Source organism: Trachypithecus francoisi, unplaced genomic scaffold (assembly GCF_009764315.1).
Source record: "Trachypithecus francoisi isolate TF-2019V2 unplaced genomic scaffold, Tfra_2.0 Contig01585, whole genome shotgun sequence".
In the NCBI taxonomy this organism is placed as follows: Eukaryota; Metazoa; Chordata; class Mammalia; order Primates; family Cercopithecidae; genus Trachypithecus; species Trachypithecus francoisi.
This window is the reverse complement of record NW_022681444.1, coordinates 2461734-2484996: the sequence shown is the minus strand read 5'-3', so window position 1 is coordinate 2484996 and position 23263 is coordinate 2461734. Positions and strand designations below refer to the sequence as shown.

Sequence of the window (23263 nt, the reverse complement as noted above, 5' to 3'; positions counted from 1 at the left end):
TGAGCTCAGGAGTTTAAGACCAGCCTGGGCAACATGGCAAAGTTCTGTCTCTACTAAAAATACAAAAATTAGCCAGGTGTGGTGGCATGCACCTGTAGTCCTAGCTACTGGGGAGGCTGAGGCAGAAGAATTGCTTGAACCAGGGAGGCGGAGGTTGCAGTGAGCCGAGATCGTGCCATTGCACTCTAGCCTGGGCGACAAGAGCGAGACTCAAAAAAAAAGAACATAGTATGTCTTCACATTTGTTCAAGTCTTCATTTTATCATTCAGGAGTATTTAAAATAATTTTGTTGTTTGATTTTTTATTTCTTACTAAGTTTACTCCTAGGAGTTTTATTTTTCTTGTTGCTTTACTATACAGCTTATGATTTTACTTCCCTTGTAGATATACCTTCAGGAAAAGGATATGATTATGCAGAGTACTTTAGTTTTAGTATCAGCTTGTTACTGTAAATCACACATTGACATTCTGGTCTTTACGTCATTCCATGAGAGCAGTTATTATGACCCACAATAAGAGATGACGCCAGGAATCGGGTTTTGGAGCTGAAAGCCAGATCCTGGATCTTGGAAAGTTCACCTTTATATATACCAATGTGTGTTGCTCGATGGAGTGGCCTCTTGGTATACAGCCAGATGACTTCTCCTTGCGAAAGTACAATCATATTTATGCATTGTGTTTAAAAAAATCAATAGTTCACTCACTAAACTATTTCGATTGAGAGCCTTTAAGAAAGCCTATTATGGGCTGAGCGCAGTGGCTCACGCCTGTAATCCCAGCACTTTGGGAGGCCGAGGCGGGCGGATCATGAGGTCAGGAGATCGAGACCATCCTGGCTAACATGGTGAAACCCCGTCTCTACTAAAAATACAAAAAATTAGCCGGGCACGGTGGCGGGCGCCTGTAGTCCCAGCTGCTTAGGAGGCTGAGGCAGGAGAATGGCGTGAACCCGGGAGGCGGAGCTTGCAGTGAGTGGAGATCGCGCCACTGCACTCCAGCCTGGGCAATAGAGCGAGACTCTGTCTCAAAAAAAAAAAAAAAAAAGCCTATCATGCATGGTACTTATATATGAATGGCAGTCTCCTTAGCTGTTGCTGATGTTTCTGCATCTATTTATGAGTTTAAGGGCCCAATCTATTCACTAAAGATATACTTTGGAAAATTACTAAATAACTATCAAATCTTTAATGCAAGTTTTAAATTCTTATATATTACAGAATTTCACAAACTTGTTTGGACAACCACTAGTCTGCTTGCTTTCTCCTACAGCATATCCAAAAGCTTTACAAGGTATGTACCCTCATTGCCTGTTACAGCCATAGGTTGCAAATAAACACTATCTACATTTTGAATAGTACTGATCTTTGTTTTTTCCTCCCATAATGATCGTGTGTGGATTTATGATGTTTTATGTGGCAGGTGTCGCTCTGAAATATACCCAGAAGCCTTGCCAACAACCAGGATCCCTTAATGTGCTACCATTAGGCCTTGAGATAATTCGTCCCTGAGAAAGAAGTGGTTTTGTTCCTTGCTGATGGGGAACTCATGATTTGTAAATTTTAAAATTTGTTTTACAGGTGTTTGTTTGCTGGTCATATCCGTATAGCATGGTTTTCCTATATCTTTGCAGGCATGTTTTAAAAGATCCAAGGCATCTTTTAAGACTATAAGATTGCTGGTCTAGGAAACTTCTCAGTCTATGCCTCAGAGTTAGGATAACCTAACTGGCACAACTTAAAGTGTTTCTTTTATTCACATTTTTGCCTTGTTGTAATTTTAAAATAAAAGAACCTCTTCTAAGTGTGCCAGAGAGACAGGTTAGTGTTTTGGCCATTTCTTCAATGGCTGAGAATCAAAAGACTTTTTGTCCTTAATAGTTTGTCTTTAATTAGTGACACATAAAATCTAATTTTAACTCCCAGTCATTTAGTAGGTAAAATACTAAACAACCTTAACACTGTTTTAGCAGTACTTGTCACTGTTTCACTATCTCCCTAACTGTGAATAGTGCTGATGTCTCTCTGTGGGAGATGGCATTTTACTGCTACTTCCCAGCCAGAAGTCCTGTCTGCTGACATAGTTTGACACAGGAAGTGATGGTCAGCATTTGAATGCCTGAGAGAAGCTGGAGGCTTTCACCGTTGTTTTAAGGTAAGTTCTGCTGTTTAACAGGGAAAAACATGTAGAAATATTAACTTCATGTATCCAAAAGTAAAATTACTAAGGGATAGAACTTACCTTCAAACAACGGTAAAATTCTCCTGCTTTGAAGATTTTGTTATCCTGTTTCTTATCATTTCTGGAGGAATGTAATCTCTTTCAGTTACTCAACAGTACTTTCTGCTATCATTCTGTCCTATCATTACGTAGTTTTTAAATTTACATGGTCAAATGGGTTAATACCAAGATTATTTGGTCTGAAAGACTTCATTGTATAGAAGAGAAAAACACAGACTTTGGAGGCAAACTGACTGAATTTGAGTCCCGACTCAGCCACTTACTTGCTGTGTGACGTTGGGAAATTATTCAGCCATTCTGTGCTTCAGTTTCTTCATCTATCAAATGGAAATAATAATAGTATCTACTTCATAGAATAATGCTGGGTATGTAGTGACTACTCAATATGTGCTCTCATTATTATTATTATGCTTAGTTGTAATACATGTCCTTAACACATTTTGACCCAGTTTCTTATCTTTGTGATACAAAGCTTAGACCTCTAACACCTTAAATTAATTGTTCAATTACAAAAGCAGATTCAAAATTCTTTTGTGAGAAATGTTTTGGATTTATCCATAGGTATTATTGCTACTCACCTCTACAAAAGGGGAGGGCCCTCCACGTGGGTGCAAAAGTAGCTGGTCAGTGAGCACTTTTGAGATCTAAAGCCTTTAGTTCTCTTATTAGCCAAGAGTTACTTCATTTATTCAACTTTTTTTTTTTTTTTTTGGAGACAGGGTCTCACTCTGTCACTCAGGCTGAAGTACAGTTGTGTGATCACAGCTCACTTCAGCCTCTACCTCCTGGGCTCAGGTGATCCTCCCACTTTAGCCTCCCAAATAGCTGGGACTACAGGTACACACTACCACACCCGCTAATTTTTGTATTTTTTTTGTAGGGACTGGGTCTCGCCATGTTGCCTAGGCTGGTCTCAAACTCCTGGGCTCAAGAGATCTGCCTGCCTTGGCCTCCCACAGTACTATTCAACATTTATTATCAGGTACTGTGCTAGGCACTGGAGATAGCACTGTGACCTGACAAGCACAGTTACATTCTTCACAGAGCCAAATGTCCTGTGGCAGACAGAGACAGCCTGATGGGCAGTTATTATAAGTGATTCACAGGAGGATGCATGCTAATGGACGAGGAACTCCTGACTAGCAGCACACTGAAGACAAGGGAAGGGTATCAGATAATGTCTAACGTGGACGTTAAGAACATGGAGAACTAGGCCGGGCGCGGTGGCTCAAGCCTGTAATCCCAGCACTTTGGGAGGCCGAGACGGGCGGATCGCGAGGTCAGGAGATCGAGACCATCCTGGCTAACACGGTGAAACCCCGTCTCTACTAAAAATACAAAAACTAGCCGGGCGAGATGGCAGGCGCCTGTAGTCCCAGCTACTCGGGAGGCTGAGGCTGGAGAATGGCGTAAACCCGGAGGGGGAGCTTGCAGTGAGCTGAGATCCGGCCACTGCACTCCAGTCCGGGCAACAGAGCGAGACTCCGCCTCAAAAAAAAAAAAAAAAAAAAAAAGAACATGGAGAACTAGATGGGTGTGGGAAATGACTGAGCAAGAGTGTTCCAGCTGAGAATTTGCAGGTGCTGTGGCCATGAGATAAGACAGCTTAGGGAGCACGTAGAGAAATTTATTTTATTTTATTTTTTGAGATGGAGTCTTGCCCTCTCGCCCGGGCTAGATGCAGTGGCACAATCTCGGCTCACTGCAACCTCTGCCTCCCAAGTTCAAGCTATTCTCCTTGCCTCAGCCTCCCAAGTAGCTGGGATTACAGGCACTCACCACCACTCCCAGCTAATTTTGTTGTATTTTTAGTAGAGATGGGTTTTCACTATGTTGGCCAGGCTGGTCTCAAACTCCTGACCTCATGATCTGCCTGCGTTGGCCTCCCAAAGTGCTGGGATTACAGGGCGTGAGCCACCGTGCCTGGCCTAATTTTGTATTTTTACTAGAGACAGGGTTTCGCCATGTTGGCCAGGCTGGCCTCGAATGCTTGATCTCAGGTGGTCCGCCTACCTTGGCCTCCCAAAGTGTTGAAATTACAGGCGTGAGCCACCACGCCTGGCCGAGTACATAGAGAAATTAGTCATTCCTTCTAGCTAAAGGGTAGAGTTTGAGATTGTGTGATTGAATTATGAAAGAACTTCTAAGATTTGTTAAGTAATTTAAGTGGAAGACAATGGGATACAGGTTGAGCAAACTTAATCCTAAAATCTGAAATTCTCCAAAATTCAAAAGTTTGAGTATCAACACAACACTGAAAGTGAAAAATTCCACATATCAGTACTTAGTACAAAGTTTGTTTCATGTACAAAATTAATTAAAATATTCTATAAAATTACCTTTAGGTTATGTGTATACGGTACATATTAAACATGAATAAACTTTGTGTTTAGACTTGGGACCTGTCCCCAGGACATCTCATTATGTATATGCAAATATTCTAAATTCCAAAAAATCCAAAATCCAAAACACTTCTGGCCCCAAGCATTTTGGATAAGGGATACTCAACTTGTACTGTCAAAAGATTTAAACAGAAGAGTAGCATGAAAGAGCATTCAGTTAACCTCCTAGAGAATGAACTGAGGAGGGGCGTGGATGAAAACAGGGAGATGGCTGGAGATAGCACAATGACTAGTAGCCGACTGCAAAGATACTAAGCCCATAGAACCAATAGGACTTTGTGATGGACTAGGTGTGGGGAGGGAAGGCAGGAATAAACTTCATGGTTTCTGGCTGAGATGCTGATAGAAATGATAATACTTGATGAGAAGCATATTTGTAGAGAACAAAAGGGGAAATAATTTACTTTGAGTTGTTGACCTGTTGAGTTTGAGGTGCCTTTGAGAGTTAGGTTGAATAGAGTAGCCTAGGGCAGCAGTACTTAAAAGAAATAGAGTGTGAGTCCTTAAATTTTCTAGTACCTACGTCAAAAACAGTAAAAAGAAACAGGTGAAATTAGTGTTAACAATGACGTTTTGTACTAAAGCTTTGAAATCCAGTGTGTATTTACTCATCTAGTCACATTTTGAGTATCTACCGCAGGATAGAGCGGTGCCAGACCTGTTAGGCTGCTGATAGAGAATTAGAAATTCATAGGCATATAAATGGTAACTAAAATCATGGGATTAAGAGCAGTCAGCAATGTATGGGGCCAAAGAAAGAAACTACTCATATTTAAGGGATAGGAAGGGAAAGAGCAACTCAAAGAGAGCAACTCGGAGGAGAATGAAAAAGACCGGCATTTCTAACACTCATCAGAGAATTCTATCACAGATAACCCATCATCCAACACTTGCCATATTTGGATGAAATTTGTTAATTGAGGGCAAAAAATGGTAAGAAATATGTTCGTTTTCCATTTCTCTTAAGTTTGCTAGGCTCTTTCTTAAGTTTGTTCAGCAGAAAGCAACATACCAACATTTTTGTAGTTTCATGAAGAATCTGCTTTGTTGAATTATGATTTAATGAGATAGCTTTAGTTTTATATATTATCAGTATATTAAAATGTTCCTCATATGTATCTCTTATTTTTTGCAAAACTATTATCTATATATATAACATGTTTGTTATTACAGATCAATCTCAGCGAGGTAGCCTCTTCACTCTCTTTTTGAACAATCCTCTAATGGCCTTCCTATTTGTCTCTGGATTGTCAAGCATGCGCAGAGGCCTATGGGAAAAGTGTCAAGAATATCTTCGGAAAATCAACCGTGATATTGCCCAGCTACTGACTCATTCACGTTCAATAGGTACCCTCCTAATCTAACTGCACATTTAACAGAATGTACTATAATGGCTAAAAATGGTTACTTATTTTAAATTGTTTGAATTTTTAAAGGTATGTGTCCCAGGCAGGAAAGTTGAGAAGGCTTTCCTGAAGTTTCCTCCCCCTTTGAAACATAATTTCCATTTAAGCATCTTTTTACTGTCACTTTTCTCCTCTTTGCAGATCAGGCATTTCTCCAGTTTTTTGGAGATGAATTTCTTCGCTTGCTCCTCACAAGATTTATCTTTTGTTCAGCCACCATGAGGATGCACAAGATTTTTCGGGTAGGCAAAGAACATTATTAAAGATGAATTTTATCATTTTAGGTATTTAAGAACATGTATTATATTTTACCTGTATAAAATAAGGTTATAATAAAATAATATTATTTTAGACAAATTCAAAATAATATTTACAAATGTACTTTCACACTAGTCTGTTAAGTAAAAAAATACATATTCACAGATGAATATGTAAAGTATAAAGATTGACAATATTAAGGCACATCTGAGTACCTATCCTTTGTTTAAAAGTAGAACATTTTCTGGCCGGGCTTGGTGGCTCCTGCCTGTAATCCCAGCACTTTGGGAGGTCGAGGCTGGTGGAACACTTGAGGTCGTGAGTTGGAGACCAGCCTGGCCAACATGCTGAAACCCCCTCTCTACTAAAAATAAAAAAATTAGCCAGGTATGGTGGCATGCACCTGTAATCCCAGCTACTCTGGAGGCTGAGGCAGGAGAATTGCTTGAACCCAGGAGGCTGAGGTTGCGGTGAGCAGAGATTGCACCATTGCACTCCAGCCTGGACGATAAGAGCGAAACTCCATCTCAAAAAATAAAAAAAAAAAAGTAGAACATTTTTGATACCTCCCTGATCCTATCTCCCTCTCAAATGAAACTCACATCCTGAATTGTATTTATTTATTTATTTAAAGATGGAGTTTCACTCGTGTTGCCCAGGCTGGAGTGCAATGACCCGATCTCAGCTCACTGCAACGTCTGCCTCCCAGGTTCAAGCAATTCTCCTGGCTCAGCCTCCCAGGTGGTAGTTGGGATTATAGGCGCCCACCACTACACCTAGCTAATTTTTTGTATTTTTAGTAGAGACAGGGTTTCACCATGTTGGCCAGGCTGGTCTCGATCTCCTGACCTCAGGTGATCCACCCGCGTTGGCTTTCCAAAGCGCTGAGATTATTGGCATGAGCCACTGCACTCGGCCCTGAATTTTTTTTTTAATCATTCACTTTTCTTTATAGTTTTGCAGCATGTATTTCTATTCCTACGCAACATATTTATGAATCCGTATTGTGTGTATTCTTCTGCAGCTTCCTTTTTGCCAGTGTTTTATTCCTGAGATTGACCCATGTTGATTGACTATAGCTTTCATTCATTCATTTTGTTTGACTATACAACACTAGGCATTATTTGACTATACATTGCAGATTCCTTATTCTGATAATGGACATTTGGGTTGCTTCCAAGTTTTTATTATTATATAAATGATGCTGGCCATTTATTATATAAGTGATTTATTATTATATAAATACAGTGACTCACACCTGTAATCCCAGCACTTTGGGAGGCCGAGGTGGGCAGATCACGAGGTCAGGAGTTCAAGACCAGCCTGGCCAACATGATGAAATCCTGTCTCTACTAAAATTACAAAAATTAGCCAGACATGGTGGCATGCACCTGTAATCCCCGCTACTCGGGAGGCTGAGGAAAGAGAATTGCTTGAACCCAGGAGGCAAAGGTTACAGTGAGCCAAGATCATAACACTGTACTCCAGCCTGGGCAACAGGCAAGACTCAGTCTTGGGGGAAAAAAATAAAATGATGTTGTTGTGAAATTCTTGTATCAGTTTCCTGGTACACATATATAAGATTTTCTCTGAGGAATATACGTAATAGTAGAATTGCAAGATCAGATGATGTAAGCATATTTAACTTTGCTAGGTAATGCCATACTGTGTTCCAAAGCGGTTGTATCAGTTTACACTCATACTAGCAGGATGTAAGAGTTGCTATTTCTGTAATCCTTCCTTTCCAACACTTGTTGCAGTCATACTTTATAGTTTTTGTGAATCTGCTGAGTGTAAAGTGGTAGGTCATTGTGGTTTGAATTTTTATTTCCAGGATTGCTATTGAGGTTGAGCAACTTCTCATAAGTGTTCTTCTGTTTTTCTCTTTGTAAAGAATGTGTTCAAGTCTTTTGCTTGACTTGATAGTGCACTTTTCTAGCTGTTTATTTTTTGTGTATGCATGTACCTATACAACACTTCATTGAGATTTTAAATATTTTAGCCATTATATTTTTCACTTCTGTAAGTAAAATGTTTTTTCAAATATGCCTGAACAGTTAAAAAAATCTTTTGCAACTTTTGGTTTCAAAATATTATTTCTTTCCATTTTATTATGGTAATTTTAAAATGTAAAAGAACTGCAATGGGCCAGGCGCAGTGGCTCACACCTGTAATCTCAGCACTTTGGGAGGCCAAGACAGGAGCATCACTTCAGGCTAGAAGTTTGAGAACAGCCTGGGCAACATAGTGAGACCTCGTTTCTACAAAGAAATTTTAAAAATTAGCCAGATGTAGTGGTATGTGCCTATAGTCCCAGCTCTTCAGGAAGCTAAGGTGGGAGAATTGCTTGAGCCCAGGAGTTTGAGGCTGCAGTGAACTCTGATTGTACCACTGCATGGGCCAACTGTGCAGGTCCACTTAAGACACAATTTTTTTTTTCAATAAATAAATTGGAAAAATTTTAGAGATTTGCTTCTGTTTGCAAAACAGATAAACTACAGAGCCTAGAAATATTGAAAACATTGTTCACCCGGGCCCCGCAGCCAGTGGCATTGGCCCCGCTCTGTGGCTGCCGGGGCCTGTGCACTGGAATTGCTGTGGCCTGCAAGCCCCACTATACCAGTTTGAACCTCCGTGGCCTCAACCAGATTCGGAATGTCAAAAAGCAGAGTATCTATTGGATGAATTTGAGGAAATCAGGAAGTTTGGGCCACCCAGCCTCTCTAGATGAGACTTCCTATGAAAGACTAGCAGAGGAATCACTGGTCTGTTTAGCAGAGTTTTTTGAAGACCTTGCAGACAAGCCATACACGTTTGAGGATTAGGATGCTTCCTTTGGGAGTGATGTCTTAACTGGTAAACTGAGTGGAGATCTAGGAACCTACGTGATCAACAAGCAGATGCCAAACAAGCAAATCTGGTTATCTTCTCCATCCAGTGGACTCAAGCGTTATGACTGGACTGGGAAAAACTGGGTATACTCCCACGATAGCGTGTCCCTCCGTGATCAGCAGCTCACTAAAGCCTTAAAAACCAAACCGGACTTGTCTTCCTTGGCCTATTCTGGAAAAGACGCTTGATACCCAGCCCAGTTTTAAGGTTATTTAAAGCTGTCAGGCCAAGACCCCAGCTTCATTATGCAGCTGAGGTCTTTTTTTTTGGTTTTTTGTTTTTCATTCCTGCCTTTGAGGAACAGCTCTGTGGCAAGAATGTGTTGCCTCCTACCTTGCCCACACGTTTTGATTTGTAATTTCTACAGATTTTTTTGGATTGTCTGATTTCCTCCCTCACATGATATCCTTTATCTTTTATAATGTCTTATCCCTATACCTGAACATAGCAACCTTTAAAAAAGCAGAAGAATAAGAAGGACAAGTTCCAAGAGGAGAAATGAATTGTCTTCACTCTTCATTCTATGAAGGACTTAGGGCAAGAAGTACATGAAGAGCAGCTGGTTTACCTGTTCACTGTTCTGTCTCAGAATGAGACACATTAATGGGTAGGCTACAAATGTTCCCGGGCTTCTTTCAAAGTGCAAGCACTTCTGAGCTCTTTAGCATTGAAGTTCGAAAGCAGTTCACATGGGAAGACAATTTCTGATGTGTGCTCTGTGACTGCCAGGGTGTGGCCTGCACTGGGTTGTCCAGGGAGACCTAGTGCTGTTTCTTCCACATGTTCACGTGTGTATATGTGTGTGTGTGTGTACTTTTATATATGTTTTTTTCAACTTAAGGGTTAGTATGGATTCAGCTGCCACAAGTATGCAAAAAACTTCCAATCACAAGAAAGGAGAAAAAAAGCCATTTTCATAAACTGAGTGATGTAGCATAATAAACAAAATCATGGAGCTGAGGAGTTGCTTTGTGAACATGAAGGGGCATATAAAGGAAAGAGATACTCATGTCGATAAAGAGAACCTGGTCCTAGATGCAGTTCAGCCACAAAGTAGTTGTCCCTTTGTGGACAAGTTTCCCAAACTCCTTGGGCCTCTGCTTTCCCATCTGTTAAATGAGGGGATGGAGTGTGGTTGATTTCCAGCATTCAGTGGTCCTGTCAAGCAGCCTAACAGGCTAGCTCTAATTCCCATTGGGTAGATGAGGGGATGACAAAGAACAATTTGTAAGCTATATAGGAAACGTTATTGGTATTCCCCTATCGGGATTTCAGTTGAATTCATGTTAAAATAATAGCCATCCTTTATTGTACGCTTACTGGGTTAAGCCTATTATACCATATTACCTCATTTTAATTTCTACTGACCTGCAGTTTATACATGAAGCAACAAGGCTCCAGGACATTAAAACTCACACAAAGTTATGCTCATATTATTTTCTTACTGAAAGAAGGATTTATTAGTGACAAGTTTGTATTAATATGTAGCAAAGGCTTTTCCAATGGGTGAATAAAAACACATTACATTATAGTAAAAAAAAAAAAAAGGTCAAACTGGGAGAAGTGGCATATACCTATAGTCCCAGCTACTCAGGAGGCTGAGGCAGGAGGATTGCTTGAAGCTGGGAATTGGAGATCAGCCTGGGCAACATAGCAAGATCTTATCTCTTAAAAAAAAAAAAAATACTCTTAATAATGAAACAGTATAAACAAAAGCTAAGTAAAATATTTTCTTTCTCCTGAAATAAAATTATTTTTTGAGTCTGATGGAAATGTTTAAGTGCAGTAGATCAGTGCCAGTGAGAAAATAAATAAAATCCTACAAAAAAGAAATAGTGAAAAAATTAAGAAAAAGGTATGTCATGAATATATAAAATATATGTAGACACTAGTCTATCATTTACTACTATCAGATGTATACAAATCTATTATGAATGATTAAAATTTATGCATACACTTACATACCATATATGGTACCATTCACAGTCCAGAGAAGTGTAAACAAAAGTAATGATGATGCAATATTAAATCATAACTGCATAAAATCACTGTAGTGCCTACTGTACTACTGTAATAATTTTGTAGCCACATCCTGTTGCTCTGGCAGTGAGCTCAAGTGTTGCAAGTACTGCTTAGAATGCCTGTCATCTCCATGAGCATTCTGTCTCTCCAGTAAATTGTGTATTGTAATAAAAAATGATCTCTACCGGTTCTCACATTTTTTTTTTTTTTTTTTTTTGAGACGGAGTCTCGCTCTGTCACCCAGGCTGGAGTGCTGTGGCCGGATCTCAGCTCACTGCAAGCTCCGCCTCCCGGGTTCATGCCATTCTCCTGCCTCAGCCTCCCAGGTAGCTGGGACTACAGGCGCCGCCACCTCGCCCGGCTAGTTTTTTGTAGTTTTTAGTAGAGACGGGGTTTCACCGTGTTAGCCAGGATGGTCTCGATCTCCTGACCTCGTGATCCGCCCGTCTCGGCCTCCCAAAGTGCTGGGATTACAGGCTTGAGCCACCGCGCCCGGCTATCACATATTTTTTATTGTGTTTAGTCCAGTACTGTAGTAAACCTTACATAACACCATGGGATTCATGTGAAGTGATGCTTCAAGTGCTCCCAAGAAGCAAAGAAAAGTCATGACATTACAAGAAAAAGTTGAATAGCTTGATATGTACCGTAGATCAAGGTTTGCCATTGTGGTTGCCTGCCATTTCAAGATAAATTAATCCAGTAAGGAGTGTTGTAAAAAAAGAAAATTTGTGACGCCATCACTGTAGCTACGTCAGCAGGCATGAAAACCTTGCACTTTTTGTGAAATACCTTTTTTTTTTTTCTTCTGAGACAGAGTCTCGCTCTGTCACCCAGGCTGGAGTGCAGTGGCCGGATCTCAGCTCACTGCAAGCTCCACCTCCCGGGTTCACGCCATTCTCCTGGCTCAGCCTCCCGAGTAGCTGGGACTACAGGCGCCTGCCACCTCACCCGGCTAGTTTTTTGTATTTTTTAGTAGAGATGGGGTTTCACCATGTTAGTCAGGATGGTCTCGATCTGACCTCGTGATCCACCTGTCTCGGCCTCCCAAAGTGCTGGGATTACAGGCTTGAGCCACCGTGCCTGGCATGAAATACCTTTTTATCTCATAATGAAAATAGCATTTATGTAGGTGTAAGGTTGCTATAAGACATACTTACAGGCCGGGCACGGTGGCTCATGCCTGTAATCCCAGCACTTTGGAAGGCCGAGGTGGGTGGATCACCTGAGGTCAAGAATTCAAGACCAGCCTGACCAATATGATGAAACCCCCATCTCTACTAAAAATACAAAAATTAGCTGGGCATCGTGGCATGAGCCTGTATGTAGTCCCAGCTACTCAGGAGGCTGAGACAGGAGAATTGCTTGAACCTAGAAGGCAGAGGTTGCAGTGAGCTGAGATCACACCACTGTACTCTAGCCTGGGTGACACAGCAAGATTCCATCCCCCCCGCCACCAAAAAAAAAGACATACTTATATATTATGATTTGAGAAAAAGCAAACTCATTATATAACAAAGCAAAAGGAAAGTGAAAGATCCAAAGCTGGAGAAGGAAATTCTGGCAAAAAATGATTTGATAATTTTTGAAAGAGCTTTGTCTTTAAAAATGTTAAGATAACACAAGAAGCAGCTTCTGCCAACCAAGAGGCAGCAGATAAGTGGCACCTGGGGGTGCCACTGAGGAGAAAGGATACCTGCCTGAACAGGTTTTTAGTGCAGAAGAAAATAGCTTTTCTGGAGAAAAAAAAAAAAAACTGCCACAGAGGACGTTTTTTAGTAAGGAAAATAAGTGAACACCAGGATTTAAACAGGAAGGGATAGACAACTCTGTTATTTTGTGCAAATGCACTTGGGTTTATGATCAGGACAGTCCTTATCTATAAAGCTGCTAATGCACCTCGATAGAAAAGATAAACACCAGCTGCCAGTACAACAAGAAGGTCTGGACAACAGGAACTTTTTTTCCAGATTGATTTTGTTGATGCTGTGTCCCTGAAATCAGGAAGTACCTTGCCAGTAAGGGACTACCTTTTAAAGTTTTTTTGATATTCAATAATGCCCTGGCTATCCAGAACCCCATTAATTCTATACTGAAGGTGTCAAAGTGGCCTACTTGCCCCCAAACACAATGTCAGCCTCTAGATCAGGGGGTTATAAGGACCTTTAAGGGTCATTGCACAGAGTACTCTATGTATTAGCAAAACTACAGAAGAGAAACCCTAATGGAGAGAACATCTTGAAAGCCTAAAAGGATTCCACCATTGGAAATGCCATCATTAGTATAGAAAAAGCCTTGAAAACCATCAAGCCTGAAACAATTACTGCTGGAGAAAACTGTGTCCTAATGTGCATGACTTCAGAGGATTTGTGACAATCAAGGAAATCATGAAAGAGATTGTGGATGTGGCAAAAAGGGTGGGGAGTGAAGGGTTTTGAGATACAGATCTTGGAGAAGTTCAAGAGCTAATAGACACCGCACCAGAAGAATTAACCGAAGATGACGTGGGGTGGACATGAATGTTTCTGAACCAGCGCCAGGAAGGAGACATAGAAGAAGCAGTGGCAGAAAACAAATGGATGTTAGACAACCCAGGAGAAGGGTTTAGGTTATTCAGGATTGGGCTTTTGACTTCTATGACATGGATGCTTCTATGATAACGGACACTGAAATGAAAGCAAATAGTGGAAGGATTGAGCCATATAGAAACACTTGAGAGAAATGAAAAAGCAAAAATGTCAGACACAAATTATGACATATTTGCATAAAATTACACCCAGTTGCCTGTCTCTTCTGCCTCCCCTTCCATCTCCTCCACCTCTCCTCTCTCTGCCACCCCTGAGACAGCAAGACCAACCCCACCTCCTCCTCCACAGCCTACTCAATGTGAAGGCAATGAGGATGAAGGCCTTTATGGTAATCCATTTAATGAATAGTAAATATATTTCTCTTTCTTATGATTTTCTTTTTTTTTTTGAGACAGAGTCTCGTTCTGTTGCCCAGGCTGGAGCGCAGTGGCGTAATCTCGGTTCACTGCAACCTGCACCTCTGGGGTTCAAGAGATTATTCTGCCTCAGCATCCCAAATAGCTGGGATTACAGGCATGTTCCACCACTCCTGGCTAATTTTTGTATTTTTAGTAGAGGCGGGGTTTCACCATGTTGGCCAGGCTGATCTCGAACTCCTGACCTCAAGTGATCCTCCCGCCTCAGCCTCCCAAAGTGCTGGGATTACAGGTGTGCGCCACCATGCCCAGCCCTGGCCAATTTTCTTAATAACATTTTCTTTTCTCAGCCCGGTGCAGTGGCTCACACCTGTAATCCCAGCACTTTGGGAGACTGAGGTGGGCAGATCACAAGGTCAGGAGTTCAAGACCAGCCTGGTCAATATGGTGAAACCCCGTCTCTACTAAAAATACAAAAACTAGCCAAGCATGGTGGCAAGTGCCTGTAATCCCAGCTGCTCGGGAGGCTGAGGCAGGAGAATTGCTTGAACCTGGGAGGCAGAGGTTTCAGTGAGCCAAGATTGCGCCATTGTACTCCGGCCTGGGTAACAAAAGCAAAACTCCGTCTCGTGGGGGATAAAATTCTTTTCTCTAGCTAACTGTTGTATTGTAATAATACAGTATATAGGCTGGGTGTCGTGGTTCATGCCTGTAATCCCAGCACTATGGGAGGCTGAGGTGGGTACATCACCTGAGGTCAGAAGTTCAAGACCAGCCTGGCCAACATGGTGAAACTCCATCTCTACTAAAAATACAAAAACTAGCCAGGTGTGGTGGTATGCGCCTGTAATCCCAGCTACTCAGGAGGCTGAGACATGAGAATCGCTTGAACCTGGGAGGTGGAGGTTGCAGTGAGCCAAGATCGCGCTACTGCACTCCAGCCTAGGTGACAGAGCAAGACTCTGTCTCAAAAAAAAAAAAAAAAAGAAAAAAAAAAAAGAAGAAACAGTATATAATAAATATAACATACAAAGTATTTGTTAAATGACTGTTTATGTTATCTATAAGATTTCCAATTAGTGGTAGGCTATAAGTAGTTAAATTTCGGGGAGTTGAAAGTTATACATGGATTTTTAACTCTGTTAGGGAGGGGGCTCAGCATCCCTAACCCCTGCATTGTTCAGGAGTCAGCTATATTTGAGTTCTGATGTATTTTTCCATTTATGGATTTGTCTTACCATTCATCAGAGTTTTTTTTTTGGAGACGGAGTCTTACCCTATTGCCTGGGAGTACAATGACGTGATCTCTGCTCACTGCAACCTCTGCCTCCCAGGTTCAAGCAATTCTCCTGCCTCAGCCTCCTGAGTAGCTGGGATTACAGGTGCATGCCACCATGCCCAGCTAATTTTTGTATTTTTAGTAGAGATGAAGTTTCACCATATTGGCCAGGCTGGTCTTGAACTCCTGGCCTCAGGTAATCCAACTGCCTCAACCTCCCAAAGTTCTGGGATTACAGGGATGAACCACCACGCCCAGCCCCATCTTATTTTTTAATACATTTTGAAGTAGATTGTGGACATCACCCACAAACACTTCATCATGCATATATATAATATGTTTACTTTTTTTTTTTTTTAATGAGACGAGATCTTCCCATGTTTCCTAGGCTGATCTTGAACTTCTGGATTCAAGCTGTCCTCCCGCCTCAGCATCACACATAGCTGGAACTATAGGCACATTGTCACTGCCCAACTACAATTTTTTTTTTTAATTTGAGACAGAGTCTCTCAGTCATGCAGTTTGGAGTACAGTGATGCAGTTGTAGCTTACTGCAGCCTCAGTCTCCTGGGCTCAAGCAGTCCTCCTGCTTCTAGCCTCCTGAGTAGCTGGGACCACTTGAGTACTGTGCACCACCACGCCCAGCTAATTTTTAAATTTTTTTGTGGAGACGGGTTTTGTTGCATTGCCTAGGATGGTCTCAAACTTTTGGCCTCAAGCAGTCCTCCCACCTTGGCCTCCCAAAGTGGGGTAATAGGCATGAGCCACTGTAACTCACCTAATTCTTTTTTCTGTAAAGTTTACACACAGTGAAATGCACAAAATTAAGGTATACCATTAAGTGAGTTTTGAGGGAAATATACCTGTGTAACCTAAACCTTTATCAATTTATACAAGATAGCATCATTCCAAATTGTTACTTCTGTACTCCTTTTTATTCAGTCCAGTACCCATTACCCCAGAGGCTGTCACCTTTTGATTGTTTTCACTCAAGATTACTTGCACCTGTTTGTGAACTTGAATCACACAGTATAGACTCTTGTGTAAACCTTCTGTGACTAAGCATGTGCATTGTTCTTGAGATTCATCCCTGTTGTTTCAGATATCGATAGATCATTCCTTTTTGTTACTGGGTAGTATTCCATTGTCTGAACATACCACAGTTTAGGCATTCTCCCCCTGATGAACACATGGCAGTTTTACAGTGTTGGCTATTACAGGCCAGAGCATGGTGGCTCATGCCTGTAATCTGAATACTTCAGGAGGCCAAGGCTGGAGGATCACTTGAGCCCCAGGAGTTCAAAGTTACAGTGAATTATGATCACACCACTGCATTCCAGCATGGGCGACAGAGGGAGTCCCTGTCTTAAATAAATAAATAGTTAGCTAATAGAAATAAAACTGCTTTTTATTATAAATAATAAGGATTGGCCGGGCGCGGTGGCTCAAGCCTGTAATCCCAGCACTTTGGGAGGCCGAGACGGGCGGATCACGAGGTCAGGAGATCGAGACCATCCTGGCTAATATGGTGAAACCCCGTCTCTACTAAAAAATACAAAAAAACTAGCCGGGCGACGAGGCGGCGCCTGTAGTCCCAGCTACTCGGGAGGCTGAGACAGGAGAATGGCGTGAACCGGAGGCGGAGCTTGCAGTGAGCTGAGATCCGCCACTGCACTCCAGCCTGGGCGGCAGAGCAAGACTCCGTCTCAAAAAAAAAAAAAATAATAAATAAATAAATAAATAAATAATAAGGATTGTACAAGTTTTTTTTGTTTTGTTTTGTTTTGTTTTGTTTTGTTTTGAGACAGAGTCTTGCTCTGTCGCCCAGGCTGGAGTGCAGTGGTGCAATCTCGGCTCACTGCAAGCTCCGCCTCCTGGGTTCACGCCATTTTCCTGCCTCAGCCTCCCAAGTAGCTGGGACCACAGGCGCCTGCCACCATGCCCAGCTAATTTTTTTTGTATTTTTATTAGAGAGGGGGTTTCACTGTGTTAGCCAGGATGGTTTCGATCTTCTGACCTTGTGATCTGCCCACCTCGGCCTCCCAAAGTGCTGGGATTACAGGCGTGAACCACCTTGCCCAGCCAGCAGGTACAAGTCTTTGCACAGACATTTGTTTTGAATTTTTTTGGTCATATTATGGGTATGTGTTTAGTTTAGAAACTGCTAGACCTTTTCTCAAAGTGGTTGTACCATAATTATATTCCCACCAGTAGCTTTGAAGGTTGCTTTTCATTCTTGCCAACATTGTTGTCAGACTTTTAAATCTGACCATTCTGATGGATATGTAGTGGTGTTTAAAATTTCATCAAAATTTTTTAAAATAATAAAATTTCATCAAAATTAAAAGTTTAGTTGAATGCAAATTGAAGCTACAATGAAAAATCTGAGTTTTTTCTTTTCTGATTTGTGTTTTTGTATATTATCCCAGAAATCCTTACCTAAAGTTACAGAGATTTTCTTTTTTTGTTTGTTCTTCTTTTTTTGAGACTGAGTCTCAATTTGTCACTCAGGCTGGAGTGCAATGGCATAATCTTGGCTCACTGCAACCTCCGCCTCCTGTATTCAAGTGATTCTCCTTCCTCAGCCTCCAGAGTAGCTGGGATCACAGACCCCCACCACCACACCCAGCTCATTTTTTTGTTATTTTTGGTAGAAAGGGGTTTTCACCATGTTGACCAGGCTGATCTCGAATTCCTGACCTCAAGTGATCCCTCTACCTTGGCCTCCCAAAGTGCTGGGATTACAGTTGTGAGCCACCACGCCTGGCCTTCTCCTATGTTTTCTTCCTAGGAATTCTATAGTTTTAGCTTTCACATGTAGGTCTATGGTTTATTTTGAGTTAATTTTTGTTTACAGTGTGAGATAAAGGTTAAAGTTTTTTAATATGCATGTGCAGTTGTTCTAGTACCATATGTTGAAAAGATTTTTCTTTTCCCATTGAATTACTTTGGTAACTTTGTTGAAAATCAATTAAGCATGTATGTATAGGGATATTTTGAACTCTAAATTATCTTCCATTAATCTGCAGAATTTGTATCAAATACACTATTGTCTTTACTATTGTAGCTTTAAAAAAGTCTTAAAATCTGAGAGGGAGAGTCCTTTTCCCCAAAAGAGTTTTAAGTGTTTTGGTTGTTTTAGGTCCTTTGTACTTCTATATGAATTTTAGCATCCATGTCACATTTTGCTTAGAATTGTATTAAAAATCTATATATAATTCAACTGTGGGGAATTACTATTTTAATAGTGTTGAATCTTCCAGTCAATAATAATGGTATATATCCTCATTTACTTATATCTTTAGTTTCTTTCACCGGGATTTTGTAGTTTTTATCACACAGGTCTTGCATGTGTCTTATAATTCCAAAGTATTTTATGTTCCAGTACGCTTTTAATATTGAATTGTTTGGCTGGGAGTAGTGGCTTATACCTGTAATCCCAGCACTTTGGGAGGCCGAGGTGGGAGGTCACCTGAGGTCAGGAGTTAAAGACCAGCCTGGCCAACATGGCAAAACCCCATCTCTACTAAAAATACAAAAATTAGCCAGGTGTGGTGGTGGGCGCTTGTAATCCCAGCTACTCGGTAGGCTAAGGCAGGCAGAATCGCTCGATCCCAGGAGGCAGAGGTTGCAGTGAGCTGAGATCATGCCATTGCGCTCCAGCCTGGGCAACCAGAGTGAGACTCCATCTTAAAAAAAAAAAAAAAAAAATTATTTGGCCAGGCGTGGTACCTCACACCTGTAATCCCAGCACTTTGGGAGGCAGAGGCGGGCAGATCACAAGGTCAGGAGTTGGAGACCAGCCTGGCCAACATGGTGAAACCTCATCTGTACTAAAAATACAAAAAAAAAAAAAAAAAAAAAATAGCCAGACATGGTGGCTTATGCCTGTAGTCCCAGCTACTCGGGAGGCTGAGGCAAGATAATCGCTTGAACCTGGGAGGCGGAGGTCGTAGTGAGCCGAGATTGCACCACTGCACTCCAGCCCGGGCGACAAAGTGAAACTCCATCTCAAAAAAAAAAAAAGAATTATTTTTATTTCATTTTTCAGTTGCTTGTTGCTAATACATAGAAATGCACTTGTAAAACATCGGCCTTGTGGCTGCGTACGCTGGCTCACTCCTTTAATGCCAGCACTTTGGGAAGCTGAGTCAGGGAGATCACTTGATCCCAGGAGTTGGAGACCAGTTAGGCAACATGGTGAAACCCCGTCTCTACAAAAAATTACTCGGGTGTGGTGGCATATGCCCATAGCCCCAGCTACCTGGGAGGCTGAGGTAACAGGATCACTTGAGCCCGGGAAGTCAAGGCTACCCTGAACCATGATTGTGCCACTGCTCTCCAGCCTGGGCAAAAGAATGAGAAATCCTTTCTCAAAAAAAAAAAAAAAAAAAAGACAGTTGACCTTGTGTTCTGCAGTCTTGCTAAATTTACTTATTAGTTCTTTTAGCTTTTTTATATGTTCCTTAATATTTTCTTTTTTTTTTTTTTTTTTTTTTTTTAATTGAGACGGAGTCTCGCTCTGTCGCCCAGGCTGGAGTGCAGTGGCCGGATCTCAGCTCACTGCAAGCTCCGCCTCCCGGGTTTACGTCATTCTCCTGCCTCAGCCTCCCGAGTAGCTGGGACTACAGGCGCCCGCCACCTCGCCCGGCTAGTTTTTTGTATTTTTAGTAGAGACGGGGTTTCACCATATTAGCCAGGATGGTCTCGATCTCCTGACCTCGTGATCTGCCCGTCTCGGCCTCCCAAAGTGCTGGGATTACAGGCTTGAGCCACCGCGCCCGGCCTAATATTTTCTATATACAGGATCATGTCATCCATCCTTAAAAAACAGCTTTACTTGTTTTTTTCCAATCTAGATGGCTTTTATTGTTATTAATGCTTTATATCAGGGCTAGGTCTTCTAGTAAAATGTTGAATAAAAGTAGTGAAAATGGACATTCTTGCCTTCTTTCTGATTTTAGGGTAAAAGTGTTTAGTCATTTACCATAAATTATTATTTAAATTGTTGGTTATTCATAGATACCCTTTCTCAGATTGACTGAGCTCCCTTCCATTCCTAATTTCCTAAGAGTTTATATCAGGAATGGGTATGGATGATTGCCAAAAACTTGTTTCTGCATCTACTGATCTAATATATTCTGTTAATGGAGTGAATAACATTAATTGATCTTTTAATGTTAAATTGGCCAGGCACAGTGGCTCATGCCTGTAATCCCAGCACTTTGGGAGGCTGAGGTGGGCACATCACCTGAGGTTGGGAGTTTGAGATCAGCCTGACCAACATGGAGAAACTCCGTCTCTACTAAAAATACAAAAATTAGCCAGGCGTGGTGGTGCAGGCCTGTAATCCCAGCTACTTGGGAGGCTGAGGCAGGAGAATCACTTGAACCCAGGAGGTGGAAGCTGTGGTGAGCCAAGATTGTGCCATTGCACTCCAGCCTGGGCAACAAGAGTGAAACTCCGTCTCAAAAAAAAAAAATGTTAAACCAACCTTGCATAGCTATTAAACCCATTTTGTGGTCATATATTGTCCTTTTTGCATTGCTGGGTTCAATTTGCTAATATTTCATTATGGATTTTTATATCTGTTTTATGAATTTTTTTTATTTTATCATAATGTCTTCATGTGGTTTTGTTATCAGGATAGTGTTAACCTCATAAATTGAGTTGATATGTTCTTCATTCTCTTCTATTTCTTAAAGAGTTTGTTTAGATATGTATTATTTCTTCCTTGAAGCCACCTGGGCTTCACGGCGCATAGATTGGTTGAGCTTAGGAGTTCGAGACCAGCATGGCTAACATGGCAAGACCCTATCTCTACAAAAAATAAAAAAATTAGCTGGGCATGGTTGTGCACACTTGTAGTGCCAGCTTCTTGGGAGGCTGAGGTGGGATGATTGCTTGAGCTCACTGCAAGGCTGCAGTAAGCCAGCCTGGGCAACACAGTGAGATTTTATCTAAAAAGATTTATTTTTGTAATGTGTAATAAGTGAGTCCTACAGGAGGCAGAGAGAAGTTAACGTTTGCATATATGAACTGTTGCATGAGATGTATAGAAAAGTAGCAACTTCTTCAGGAAATTTTAAATGTATGGCAGGATTATAGTTTATAGAACCTACCCACTGAAGAAGAATTTCTAGGCTGGGCGCTGTGGCTCACGCCTGTAATCCCAACACTTTGAGAGGCTGAGGCAGGCAGATCACATGAGGTCAGGAGTTCGAGACCAGCTTGGCCAACATGGCAAAAAGCCTGGGCTGGAGTGCAGTGGCGTGATCTCAGCTCACTGCAACCTCTGCCTCCCAGGTTCAAGCAATTCTCCTGCCTCAGCTTCCTGAGTAGCTGAGATTATAGGTGCCCACCACCATGCCTGGCTAATTTTTGTATTTTAGTAGAGATGGGTTTTCAGCATGTTGGCCAGGCTGGTCTCGAACTCCTGACCTTGTGATCTTCCCGCTTTGGCCTCCCAAAGTGCTGGGATTGCAGGTGTGAGCCACCGCACCCAGCCGCCCCGGCCTCATTTTAATTTCCAAAGCAATATCTTTTTATTTAACGTATACTTGTTGAAATTCTATATGTGTTAGGATTTTCCCCCCAGTAGCATGAATTATATGGTTTCCACATGATACAGAGCATAGTGTCTGGCAACTACAGGCCTCAGTAAACATTTGTGGAATAACTCACTAAATGAACATATTATGTTGAACCATCTGAAATTGTCATTTTTAGAGGTCAAAATGGTTAAATATCAGCAATTCAGTATTCAACAAATATATTAACAATGATTCATTCCAATATAAAAGAGAAAATACATATTATATTACTCCTTGACACTGTATCAATGTGTAAAATTTTCTTTCATTAGACCGCAAAACTTGACTTTTCTCTTCTTTGTCTACCAGGAAACACGAAATTATCCAGAATCATATCCACAACTGCCAAGGGATGAAACAGTGGAGAATCCTCATCTCCAGAAGCACATTTTGGAATTAGCATCCATTCTGGATGTTCGAAACGTGTTCTTTGAGAATACCATTGATGACTATTAAAACAAAAACCCTCTTGTCGAAACAAGTTTTCATTTTCCACAAATTTTAAATGGTGCAGTTTTCTAATGTGATAAGACACATAGTGGTGTTACTTAGTTTTTATTTTTTAATTTAGGGCCACCATTTTAAAAACAAACTGAGAAAAAAAAATGTTCACACTTTTAGGGCAACTGTTTTAAAATGCAACCTTTCAGGTCTTTTAAAATCTTAATCTTGGAATTTTTATTTTTTGATTTTGAGGGATGGATATTTACCTCCAACTTCTAATCCTACACTCAAATAGTCGCTATTCTCACCCTGAGAAGAAAAAATCATTTATTTTTGTATAATGAGGTAAATCCAACTCTTATACTAGGACCTAAGTTAAATGTCTGGATTTGGAAATATGTAATCGTTCGTAATGATGAAGCTAGCCACCGTGGACTACTGAAAATCAGGAACAGAGTCCCTCCATAATATATTTTTTCTCATTCCAACTTAGCTGGTAGAAAAATGTTTGATTCTTTGAAACATGATCAAGCCAGTTTTTGAAATCATTTAATTTCTTTCAATACTGTCATAATATCAGAAATTAGATTGAATCGCATCTGAAAGCTAGATCTTAATTGAGGACTTGAGATGGTAAATATTACTTGGAATGTATGAGTATTGTGTTATGAGATTTATTTGCATATTTTCTTTTCTTTGTAGTCTGTGAATGCTGAAAATGAAAAAGGAAACAACTTTGAAATATTTCAGTCAAAAAACCATGTCATTGGTTTCATGATACAAT

At 41.0% G+C, this 23263-nt stretch overlaps 1 protein-coding gene and 1 pseudogene across 2 annotated transcripts in view; both read left to right on the top strand.

The window, feature by feature from the left end:
* The window catches only part of SCAI (suppressor of cancer cell invasion), a 191554-nt gene extending 168356 nt beyond the window's left edge, over positions 1-23198 (top strand). Inside the window, exons 15-19 of one of the 2 annotated variants that reach the window (XR_004432191.1) lie at positions 1219-1291; positions 2010-2152; positions 5815-5988; positions 6189-6289; positions 22345-22429. Coding sequence is in view for 1 of the 2 variants with exons in the window: in XM_033190902.1 (XP_033046793.1) it covers positions 1219-1291; positions 5815-5988; positions 6189-6289; positions 22345-22491 (495 nt within the window). In the remaining variant the exon portion in view is untranslated. Of the gene's footprint in view, positions 1-1218; positions 1292-2009; positions 2153-5814; positions 5989-6188; positions 6290-22344 lie in introns of both variants that reach the window. The other variant, XM_033190902.1, reaches the window with a different exon arrangement.
* On the top strand, positions 8351-9659 carry LOC117073942 (annotated as a pseudogene).
* Positions 23199-23263: the final 65 nt, after the last annotated feature.